The sequence below is a fragment of the Taeniopygia guttata genome, chromosome 2 (assembly GCF_048771995.1).
Source record: "Taeniopygia guttata chromosome 2, bTaeGut7.mat, whole genome shotgun sequence".
Classification (NCBI taxonomy): Eukaryota; Metazoa; Chordata; class Aves; order Passeriformes; family Estrildidae; genus Taeniopygia; species Taeniopygia guttata.
In genome coordinates, this window is record NC_133026.1 from 27,429,688 (window position 1) to 27,442,797 (window position 13,110).

At 36.6% G+C, this 13,110-nt stretch overlaps 1 protein-coding gene across 1 annotated transcript in view; it reads right to left on the reverse strand.

The window, feature by feature from the left end:
* The window catches only part of THSD7A (thrombospondin type 1 domain containing 7A), a 267,166-nt gene that overhangs the window by 116,720 nt on the left and 137,336 nt on the right, over window positions 1-13,110 (reverse strand). The window contains exon 5 of the mRNA XM_030264733.4: window positions 1,556-2,387. Coding sequence (XP_030120593.3) covers window positions 1,556-2,387 — 832 coding nt within the window. The remainder of the gene's footprint in view (window positions 1-1,555; window positions 2,388-13,110) is intronic.

Sequence of the window (13,110 nt, forward strand, 5' to 3'; positions counted from 1 at the left end):
AGAAAACCAGACCTAGAAGAGACTGCAAAAAGACTATGCAGTCAGTTCCTCTTCCCTAATCAAGAGCTACTCCAGGTGTGTCATCACTGACACATGCATTATTCTAGCCTTTGCTTACAAACCTTTGAAGATGGAGGTGCCACACATGGCCCAAGCAATTTTCTCCAGAGTCTTACTATTCCCAGTATTGAGAAGCATAGCCTCATTCAGCACTGCTGTGATTTGCCCATTATTGCTTTTCTAATATATCCATAATATAGAGAGTAGATTGTTCCACTCTTCCTTGTGATGGCTTGTTACATACTCATAGGATTTCATTCTCGTCTTCACTCATATGTCCCTCCTTCAACTAAACAATCCAAACCTTTCAGTTCTTCCCTTAAACCAGGGAACTTACAATTTTCCTCTTTCACTGCTGGATCATGTCTTGAAAGGAACTGTATTAAAATAAAAGTTTTCTACATTTGAAAAGAAAGGTATTATTTGGTTTCTAATTGAAAAGGTAGAAGCAATTTCATGTTCTGTGATAGAGTGTTTAAATGGCACAAGAAAAACTCAGAAGTAAAACACCTTGAAAGAAGTTCCTAAACACTAACATAGCAGCAATGACTGTCAGTCTCATTCAGCAAGATATCCTAGTCATTTCACAGTTGAAGTAAAATTGATTAATCAGGCATTGAACTAGAGGGCAGGAAGTAGAATTGCATCAAAGAAAGGAAGACTAGACTGAAAGAAGATGTTTAAGTTGAATAAAAACATTCTGGGGGATTAGAAAGAAATACATTAGCTAGCAAGACAATGCCAGATAAAACAAATCAAAGATAATACAATTTTAGAAATGCATCCAGAAGCCTGTGGAAATTATTATAAAAACATCAGTGCTTGACAGAACTCTTGAAAAGTAAAATAATAAATCAAGATATAAAAATAAATATCAGAAAAAAACCAGGGCAGACAGCATAAATGTACAGATGAGAAAGAAATAGAGGAAGTACATGGAACAAGCAAAGAGGTTTTAGTCTTTTTCAGAAATTTTGCCACAGGAATCAAGAGGGACAAACAATATTTCATGCTCATCTGTTTTAAAAAAATACACTGGAATGAGTAGCTGCTTCTTTCTCATGCATCCTTCTCTCTTGTTTTATACTTTTAATGTAAGTCTGACTCAGTCCAGTTTGCTATTAGTCTTTGTGCCCATCATCTACATCACCTATTTCAAAAATGCATAACTTGTTAGAGAGCAGATGCCTGCCTGAACCCACAGAATCAGCAGACATTTGACATGTATCTTCAAGCATTTGGGGGAAATCTATTTAAGGAAACAGAAGGGGACTAGCATAGCTTAACAGTGCACATGTATGTGATGCTTAGTATGATCACTAGCACATTTTGCATGCTTCACATCACAGAAAACACTTGAGTTTGATGATGGATGTAGAAGTGCAAATAGCATGAGCTCCATTTTGAGATTTGGGTTTAGGTAAAATAATCCACTTATGTGTGTTTTACTTTAAACAGATAAAAATTAAAGTATGCAAACATAAATAGTGATTACCTCAGAGCAGCAGTTTTCCCATTTCTGTGAGTACACGTGACCTGCCTTGTTTGGTACCCAATTTGTATGTCCCAGTATTTGTTCTCCTGTCTGTTCTGTCTGTTACGATTCCTCTTCTTCTTAATTAACTCACGAGCCTCAGGATCTCGAACCACCTTTTCTCTGTCCTTGTCCTTGTCTTTGTTCTTCCCTCGTTTCCTCGCTTGCCTTATTTGCCTTGAATGGGACACCGAGCATGCGCTCCATGGTCCCACATTTAGGCTGTACAGGCTTTCTTCAGCCGTGCACGGGCTGGACTGGCACATCTGGAATTCGGTGAGGTTGGGGCAAGCTGAGCCGCCAAACTGCGGCGGAGCCACCACGTGCCGAGTCCGATGCTGGAGACCATTGCCACAGGTCTTGGAGCACTCGGACCAGGGCGAGAACTCGGCCACGATGCAGTCCTGCCGGCACGGGATGAGGCATGCCTGCTCCTGCCGGGGCTTCGGCTCAAAGTACTCGCAGATGACATCTTCAGCAGGAACCCCGTTGGACTTCTGTATACAGGTGATGTCCCTTGTCTGGATCCCTTCCTCCCCTCTGAGGCACTCCAGGGGCTTCTCGTGGCTGCGGGAGAGGACGGGCCGGCACTGGTTCCAGCTGCCGATCTGCCAGTCGTACAGCTCCTTGTGCCAGTCACAGACACGGAAACAGCTCTGCTGGTTGTCCGGCCGCTCGGGCTGCTTGCAGTTCGTGGGCAGCGTGGTCCAGCCCTCCACGTGGGCACACCACACTGCTCGCGTCTGGATGCCTCCTGGACCGCATTCATCTCCCATGCATCTTCCCCATGGACCTGGAAAACAAGAGAAGATGCTAACATTGCACACTTAAGTTATTTCTCTGCCATATTGCAAAAGCAAGCTCTCAGTATTTCCTGTATGTCTAAGAATTTCATCCTTGGAGAAACTCAAACTTTGAGAATACAAGCATGGGATTACTCTCCATCGACTGTTTTTATGATTAGAGATACATTTCATTTTTTATCCCAGACAAACAGAATATTTAATATTGAATAATTCCTGAACATACACATGAATTAAACACATTAGAGAACTATGAACTAAGCAATCACATTCACAACTTAGTTTTGCTGCCAAGATAGGAGCCAAAGCTCTTCCCTTGAAGGCATGAATTGGATCTCTCTCATCCACCTGAATAGCTTTTCCTGGGCTGTTTAATTTTTTTCTTTGCCTTTCTACTGCACTACACTTTATACCTTGATGCCAATTAATATTGTGTTCTCTTCCTTCCATATTGTGTACAAAAATGAGAACAACTACACAATACAAAATTTTGGGAAAACGTGGTGATTTGAAGTAGGCCACTTCTAGTCTTTCCTTTATTATAACTAAAATATAAATTAAAATCCAGGTAAAAAATGTTCATTCCACACAATCTGTGATATTATTATAGAATAGAATAAGCTCTTGAAGACAGAGACATATCAGCTGGTAACTCTCCAAATAACAGCAGCTATTGAATCACAGATTCATAGACTACTGGGTTGGAAGGTACCTCAAGGATCATCTGGTCCAAACTTTCTGGCAAAAGAACAGTCTAGACAAGATGGCTCATCACACTGTCCAACTGGATCTTGACAGTGTCCAGTGTTGAGGTATCTATCAGTCCCCTGGGGAGATTATTCTAACTCCTGATGTTCTCATTGTAAAAGTTTCCTCTTGTGTCCAGTTTACACCGAGGAGTAACTTGTTCCTAACATTTTCTTAAATCTCCAAGTTCTATATTTGACATGCAACATGTTGCTATAATAAATGTTAACAAAAATAAATAAAAGGCTACGTCCTTGAAAGATGATGTAGTTGCTTTTTCCATTATTAAAAACTGAAATATTCACCCAGTTCAACATTAAATCCACAAGCCAGAGGTTAAAATCTCCTATATTTTTCAGGTTTTTTAAAATCTACCCTCAAACACACTGTGAATTGACTTACCACATAAAAGCAAAAGAATAAGCAATTCAGAAAAATACCCTGCAACTATTTATTGAAGAAAATGTGTCTATCTGCAGACACTTGATCACAGAGAAGACAATTCATCTGACTGGGGAGTTCTCTGTCCTATGAAGAAATTGGGGCCAAGCCACACAATCCTCATTCACTGAATGACCCCAGTACAAGACTATTTCTGTGAGTAAAGCTGTTGAAGAAGCCAGGCTGAGCCTTTACTATTTTCAAAGCAGGTTAACAGCATAATTTTGTACTACACAGGAATAAGTGAAATGAACGATGGCAGATACAAATTATTTACATCTTCTCATTGAATGACTGGAAGGAATATGTAGCCACATCTTATTACTGATTCCCATGAGCTTTAAAACTCTCATTGGCTTCTCACAATTTTAATCTGTTCATCCAACATTACATTCAGTACCAGTTTGGGAATAAGCTGATGATACACTTAGTCTCTGTTCCTCTTTTTAAAGTGAAAACTGGCTGAACAATTCACTTGTGATTCTAAAACCCTGAGAATGAAAACTAGCTGGCTGAAAATAGCTGGCAGATTCAGCCCATGGAAACTCCCCCATATTTTTTTGCAAATTAAGTTTGAATTATAGTTGCCAAGATCTATTTAGCTATCCAGAAAAATTAATGCATATTAAACATAAACACATTTTAATTTCCATTTCAGCAAGACTGTGCTACTTTATCTCTAACCAGTCTTCCACAAATTATATAATCGTTGTATTTCATTTGGGTGTATTTACATTGAATTGAGAGATACCATTTCCTCAAAACATCACTTTGAACACCTGCCATTTTTTAAAAAATAAAGACTGCAGAAAATCTTCAATTAGAGCAGAGATACAAAAAACAGTTGTGATTGAAATAAATTGTTCATGTTGCAAACTACAAATTTCTACCTTAGTATGTCATTACACCTTGTGTATGGTTTGTGTGTTCAATGAAGGAATCCCTCTTTCTAAATATCAGGTTGTTGCTGTACCCCAGATGAAAATTTTGCCCACTTGGGACTCTATCACATCTCTATTCATCAACAGTCAAAAAATCACATTGTACCGAAAAAACATGCTTGTCATCAAAACATCTTCAATCCAATTCTAAGGCAGGTTTACACTATTGAAAATGATAAGAATCTCAGCCTTGATGCAATAAATACTGCCTTTGGAAATGTAAACATGAACAAAAATTCTGTTATGTGACTGTGCTAACTGGACAAAAAAAATATATGTTCTTTCGTTAGATTATAAATATGTTGTTCTTAGAACTGAATACAAAACAATCATGAGATGCACAGATAGACTCATGTAGTAAATTGCATTATTTTGCTTGTCCTATGAAATAATAAAACATTTTATTAAATCATTACAAGTGAGTACCAACAAACTACATTTACGTGACCCTTTGAGCAGACTCAGTAGTGTCTGTAATTCTGAGTGCATGTCGACACAAAGCTCTTAGTGATGAACCTGACCCTCCCTCTTATCTACGTTAGGCTGATTTTTAAGTTTAAAGACAAAAATAACCTGCTTAGAGAAGAAGACTGCAAGTACACTAAAAGCTTAAACTTTCACTCCACTGGACACTTCTTTATATGACTATGAAGGTCTAGAAGGGAACCACAGCTTTGAAGCAAGGATCTGTTTAGGCTTTGTCTTCAGTGAGCTTCCTCAAAATCTAAAGTGCTTCCACACTTGACCAAACCAAATTTAATTTGCACAGAAAGTTAAAATTTGGGGCAGGAGATAGCTGTTAAAGAAAATGCAGAAAACAAAACCAAACAACAAATTCATAATTCTTCCCTGCCCTCTATGTCTTCCCTGATTTCAAATGGCAGGAAACTGTCCTGTGCTGTTTGGTCTCCAGAAATGCCTCTGGCCCGGCAGTCCTGGCCATGCGCTTCCTGCCATGCCCTCCTCTCATTCAAATGGTTTCCCTTTCCTATGCTCAGGATCACAGCATATTCTTAGTTGGAAGGGTCATCAAATCCAGCCCTTCTGAATGGTCTATCTGGGGATCAAACCCACAACCCTGGTGGGCACAACTATGCTCCAATCAACTCCTTGTTTGTGTTTCTTTTAACCTGGAAAGCTTTAATCACAAATTTTAAAACCTTTTTTTGATGTCTATGTGATAGAATCAGGTGTGAATATGTAGTTTTTAATGCATGCTCTAATATGTACAGGAACAAAAAAAAAACCCCACAACTGATACCATTCTTCACAACTAGCTACATTTCCCTTTGGGATTATGGAATACATAGAAAAATAAAAACATAAAGAAAAAATACCTCAACCCTAACACTTCCACACTCAGCATTCATCAAGAACAAGAGTATCAAGCTAATTTCCAATGAATAAATTTCAAAACATCTATGAATATCCAAGTAATTTCAACAGCTTAATTAATTCATCTTATTTAGTGTAAAGGAGAATTGATATATTTCTTTCTTTAGTTTTTAAAGAATAAAAAATTATCATTTCATGTATTTCCAGCTGTATTAATAGAAACTTGCTTTGAGCAAAATTATACCAAGAAATACCAATTCGTTTTTTCTTTGGTAAACAATTTCTGCCATCTACACTAACCAATATTCCTGTTATTTATCTGTTGTGCACTTTGAAGTCTTCAGTTAAGTTACCCTTTAAGTTACATTTCCCTGCACTCACAAGTCACTGTAGTCAACCTCAAGCACGTGCTGAGGAATATTGTTGCTATGCATTTGTATGTGGACATCAGGAAAAGAGAGAGACGTTTCTCTCCAGTTTGTCTGAACTACTCATCTCTCTCCCAATTATCAAGAGCCTACACTAATTCACTTCTAATTTAAGTGGCCCAAAAAACATTGCAAGCTTCAAGGTGAGACATGGTTGTCTTTTGAAATTAATCACAGGAAAACAGGAAAATAAATGTCTCTGAACTGAGTAAAGGGGCTTTGTGCCTTTTCCAAAAAAATCAAAGAAATTAATCCTAAAGTATTGCTAATCCATTTTAAAGTTTACTTCTCAGAAGTATGAGAAAATCACACAGAGGTATCTGCACTATGCTTTTTATATTGTATCATTATGGGGAGTACATTTACAACTGTGCTTGTAAATATGAAATTTTGGGATAAAATTCATTTCACAGAAACTAAAGTAGCATACATATGCAACTCAGAATGAAAGAGTTCAGCAGAACACAGTGCAGAGTCTCACCCACCATTACTTAAAGGCTGCAGGAGGTAGGGGTGGCTGCCCTTTCACAAATCTTCAGTTGATGTTAAGCGCTAGTTACAACAAGAATGCCTTTAGGAAACTTGTCAAGCCTAATCAAGGCTTCATATAATATTTTAATTTGGCCTTTATGAATATTCTTTAGGTTCTCTCTTTCCCAGGGAAGCAGTCTTCACACAGACACGCTGCTGTCCCTGCTGTGTGCTGATCCAGACCTGCCTTGCCAATGGGATGCATGTGCACTCCAACCATTTCACACCAGGGAAAAAAGGTTGCTGCTGTGAATGCAAAATAGCCTTTCTTTGCATTTGTTCTAAACATACTTAGATGAACGAATTATACTTTGCCTGTAGTGAGCTGAACTCTTTTCCTGAAGATACTATTGCTTATCCACTTTTTATTTAATCAGTGTTTTACAAATGGCAGTTACAGAAATAAATAGGAAGCTTGCTTCTTTTTGTTCTGGGAGTTGTCACTGAAGTCTTAGTGAGTTTAAAATGTCATTTGTAATTCTTTGTCTTCTAAAGAGATTACTGTGAAATACAATATTAAGATTCCCTCTAAGCTTCTGAAGGATTAAGATTTATTTTTTTAGAGAGCAGGAACATAAGTGAATTAACCATTCCTGCAAGTTTTTTCTGAAATTTCAGGGACTGATCACAATGGAGTCAAAACCTGAAAACTAAACCGCCACTAAAGCACTGACAGTTTTGCAGCTGAGAACAAAGTAAGCTATAATTGTATTTAATATAGTAAATTTTAATACTGTTTCAGGTATTAAATTTATCTCTGTTTGAAAAAGTACTTTGAACTTTGATCCAGGACAAATAAGGCTATGTGAAAATCCCTTGAGCTCTTCTCCTCATACAAATACAAAGAAAGACAAAACTATCCTCAAACATGAAACTCCAAACACATCTTAAAGCATTGAGCAGGACATTACTTGCATTTTTAACAAATGAAGGTTGCACTTTTCAACTGAATTTTGCAGCACTTTCCGTGAGAGTTGGTTTTGACCCATTTTGTGTTATTGGTTTGGTGCCTGTAAGTAGCATTAACAGTTTAATGCCAGGAAGAGAGACTCAGACTGCATGAGACAATGAGCAGCTTAGTTTTCAGTATTTTGAGAGGATTGTATTTAATGGGACTATTGGGAGACTGATTAGCAAAAATCTACTTTTTCTAAGTTCAGAAACAAGCTAACCTTACCTATTATTTGAGACCACAAATTTTTTTTGTATCATGAAATGGTTGTGAAGAGGGCAAAAAAGGTTAACTGAGTGATACAGGGCTGAGTCAAAAGGACACAAGTATTACAAGATAGAGTTCAATCCTAAGCAGTAAATCTCAAGAGAGGTCAAAAAGACACAGATCAAGAAGTATTTGAAGGACTCAGAAAATGACACTGAATGTAAAGTGCAGCTCCTGATAGTGGAGCTGGTCAAAGAGCTGGATGAACAGCAGGTCAGAAGAATACAGCAGCCTCAGAGTTTTGCCAAAATCACTTGCAGATCTGCTTGGGTGAATTTAAATATGATAAGCACATCTGTAACGTGGTACAGTATACCTGTATTATCTATATTTGCTTTACACAAAGGAAAAAAAAAACACTGCTGCAACAATTTATATCACAGCCAGTAGCTAATTGTGGAAGTCTAAACAGGGAAAAATCTCAATAATTCACACACATTGCCTATCACAGTGACAAAATGTAATACAGCAAAATGCAGTAATTCTAGATAAATTACTGGTAATTTTTTTTTTTTTTTTTTTTTTAAATAGAGAGTCTGTCATGCTGCCAACACCACATGCTGGCCACATTTGGACAGACAGATTCTGTAATTTATACTACTAGGAGTGCCAGCACAGTAGAAGAGCACTGATAGACAAAACCTTATTTTTGCATCTTTCCCAGCCATGGCAGGACTCCCTGGGTGCTGTATGACTTACTGCCTGCTCTGTTTGCCAGCAAATTTTCCCCTCCAGGAGTGCTATGGATCACCTTGACTGCTGCTTCTATTTAATGCCTTTGTCTTTCTTGGCTCCTCTCTCAGAGGTTGAAAAGAACATGCAAGGCAGTGTCTGCATCAAAGAAAAGGGATTTAGGATATAGAAAAGAGATAAAAACAGAAAGGATTCTTAACATAATAAAACGTAACACCTGTGATTCAGAGGAATATTATGAAGTATCAAATATGCCTGCAAATTATTTAACCCTTAGGTCAAATTTTTTATTTTCTAATAGCATAAGGAAGAGTTCAAGCCTCAGTGCAATTCAAAGAATTTCACAATCTGAAGAAAAAAGTTTTTGAAATTTCTCAAATTAACAATGAAATATAAAATAATATAATTAAAAAGTAATGTAAATTAAACTAATTTATAATATGCAGATTGTTTCTCCAGCTTTCCAGAGTACTTCAAACAGTGGAATTAAGGCAAATCAAAGCATATAAAAATCAGCCTTTAGTTATCTTTCTAGGTGTGCACATAATTATTAAGGCACTTAATAAAATGTGGGCCTTTTTATTTTTGTTCCTCTATTAATATCCATTGGGAAAATACATTCACATATGTTCCTGATACTACTCACGGTATGGTAATTAACATTATCCATCTGTTTTCCAATTTCTCTAAAAAATCATGAATGTAACACACAATACAAACCTAGGAGTAACCATACCATTTTAAATTCTGACATTGACATCACAAAAGACATAACACTCATTCAGTGCTTCCCTATTAGCACTGTCATATTAGAACCTCATAATTACTAGAACCAAATATTTATTTTCCTCCAGCAAAGAGAAAATTAAATTTTATACATCAGAAAATGGTGAGTCTCAGACAAGATTGTATATTCCCTAACAAAAGTGTTGAATGCAACATGCTTTCCCAGTGTTGATGTGGTTTCTTGTGCTGTAATTCATGGCAGTTTTAATACCACATTTCACTTGGTAGAGAGGTTATTTGGCTGCTCTGTTTTTTTCTATGCTTTAATATTGTGACAACTATAATAGATATTGACTCTTTTTTCTATTTGTTACAAAAATAGGCTAAAAAGTACCTAGTTCTACAGTACAAACAAAAAAAAAAAAAAAGAAAAGAGGAAAGGAAAACAAACATAAAGAAATTAAATGGTCTCATAATTTTTCTCCTCTTTTTAATATAATGTTAGTTCTTCATCTGCCCTAGACAGCCAGGGCTGAAAACCTAATTCAATACTTATATTAGAAAACCCTCAACCACCTTCTTATATTTGTCACTGTTTAATATTTATTTTGTTGCTCTGGCTCTACACATTCAATTTTAAAATCAACTGCTTCAGGATCCACACTTTTCATAACACATTTCTGCCCAAAGTAATTTGACCGTACAGTGGCGTGACATCCTGAAAATTGCTATCTGCATCGAAGCTATCAAGCCTTCAGCTTGCAATACTAGTGCAACATGTTTTTCTGAAGTATATACTGGCACATACACAAACATGAAAGGTTGACAGCTCACAGTGCAGAACATTTCTGGCTTTGTATTGTTGTTATCACCTGGAAAGAAATCCTCTCCTTTAGGCTTATTATAAACTTAAGCTAATTCCCAAAACATTATTCAGTTTTAAAACAGTTCTTCCTCCAAATTTCTTTAGCACAAATTCCTCTCACTCTTCATTTTCCCTTTACATAGTATAGAAGTAGCAGATAAAATGAATATTAAATGAACACACAAAAGGAATATTTAATTGAAGCAGCATGGTTTAAAGAAAAATTGAGCTTCTATGTTCTACAAAGCAATTACATTGCTTTGAGCTTCTAGTCATGTTGGAATAAATATTTCTGATATTGAATACAGTTTCTTCTAGCCAACAATCTGTTTACATATAAAACTGGTTCACAAATGTTTCTTAGTTTCATTAGAGGTGTTTTTAAACCATTCTAACATATTCCTCACATTGCTCTCCTTATGTTGCCTCTCTAGTCATGCTGCTGGCTGAAAAGCCAGATAACACTTTTCTGACAAAATGATGATTCTCATACATAGCAAACACTCTTGCAGGCTTTGTAAGATGGATGAAAGGTTTTATTAACCTTTGCTTGTATCTCTGCCACATGTCTGTTTTGGTTTTCTTCTGATCATCCGCAGCTGAAAGCTGCTCTGCCTCTCCCCTGTGAGGCAGCTACACCAAGTCAGACCAAAGACCCCCCTACCCCAGCAACAAAGAGCTGGAGATTGAAGATGGTACAGAAATATGGTGAGCAAATATGATGCGTTCCCTGGTACCCTCCCAGCTTCCCATCAATTCTAGCTCACACACCACAGCAGACACATTAGTACAAACTTTCTTATATGAATAAAACTTATACATGGACATCAGATAAAGAAAATCCATGTGTTCAACCACCTTCTAAGATCAGTTTTAAAACTCACTAGAAACTCCTAAATTTACTGTTCTTTTTTCCATTTCTACTAGAATGTAATGATAAAAATGTATGAAAATACGAGAAATTTGATGATATAACGTACATAGAATGAACCTATTTTTTCATATACAGTGAGCAAAGAAAAATGAAACAAAAACCAATCCCATGAACAGCAGGGCCAAATACAAGTAAATCCATGAAATCAGCAGTTACTCCCAAATATTATTCAGACTGTAATCATGAGTAAATATTATCATTTTACAATTAAAGCCCTATAATAATATGTGTAACAAAAAACACCACCATGAATTATTCTTATCTGTGTCCCTGTAGACTTTTACAGCTCCATCTCTGTCAGAATCTGATTTTAAGAGATAGGTTACTGAGAAAATCAATTCAGAATCCAATGCCTAGTAAAGAGGAGGATTTGATTTGTATAGATTAAGATGAAGTTTTCTCCTTGGTTTTGAACAAAGATTCACTGTTTTCTTTCTATAAGAATTTTATATTCAATTTATCCACAAATCTTAAAGCAAATTTTAACTGAAACACTGCTGAGATAACATCTCACATAACCTGAAAATCTCACTGTCATTGAATGTTCTTACTAATCATATGAGGAAATGCAGATGTTTGCACTAATTTAACTAATATTGTCTTGTCTTCCGCTTTTCATCACAGTGAATCTCAACTAGATCTATTGTAAACACACTACTAGTCCTTGCCATAAGACTTCAAGCATCAGTATGTGTTGCAGCACCAATTTCTTGGTAATCTTAGGACAGTTTATTTTTTTGCAATCTCATGTAATCTAATGAAAATTAGTCATACTGAAAATGCAACAGAGACTTTAAATCAGATTTAATTTCTATCATAAATAATTTTGCAATTCAGTTTGTTAATGCAATTTTCTTGCACGTGGACTGATGTCTTAAAAAAAACAGTATTTCTGTTTCAATTTTCATCAAGACCAAGTGAATGCTTTTATTTTTCTGCCTCTGTTTCATTTTCTGCTCTTTGATTTCATTCTCTTGTTCATCATAGCCTCCTGCTGTGGTGCTGATGGCCAGAAGTGTTGGTTGTGAGCCTGCTGCAAACACAGGGTACGTCCATCAGCACAGGCCATCATGCTTGTGCCAGCCCAGTGGTTTCTAATTCCAGGCTCTGCTCACATTAGCCAAGGGTAAACAAGTCAAAAACCTCCTCCACTGAGAAATGAAGAAATTCACTTATACAGCTTTTCAGAAACTGGCTACAGCTTTTCAGCTAGGCTACTAGAATCATAAATCAGAAATTAAATGTAGTATCTTTGCACACTGACTTGTTTAAAAGATCAGACTTCCTGCAAGGTGTGATGGCAGACAAGGTAGTCAGAAGCTGGTTATAAGAAAACGCTACAGTTCAGCTGCATGAAGTCATAAATAGATTTAGTTACTCAGTCCCACTACTGCTAGCCTGCAGGATGATCTATCTACACCATTTCTGTCACCTTGCACTTCAGCTTCTTCAGTGTAAGGCAAGGACAACAAAATGAATTTTAAAAGCCCATTATAGGAATTAACGAAAAACTGGGGGCAATAAGTAAATAGCAGTAAGAATACTTGTTCTGTCATTTTGTCTCTGGAAGCACACAGTTTACTCAGTATCTTTCCCTGGAGTTTTGCTCTAAATCCCAGTTGTGTTGAACAGTGTGTTTTAATAAAAAAGCAAGAAGCCCAGATGATAAACTAATAGTTTTTTTACTCTTGACAGAAATCTTATTCATAAAGCACAGCCTGTATATTTCTCATCTGTGTCTTCCCTCTGACTCCTTGGCCACAAGAGAGCTAATGCAGATTTTCAAAGATCAAATAATAAGGTTACTCATATCTCTTGATTCTTTATAGCATTCTTTGCCACTAATGGAATTA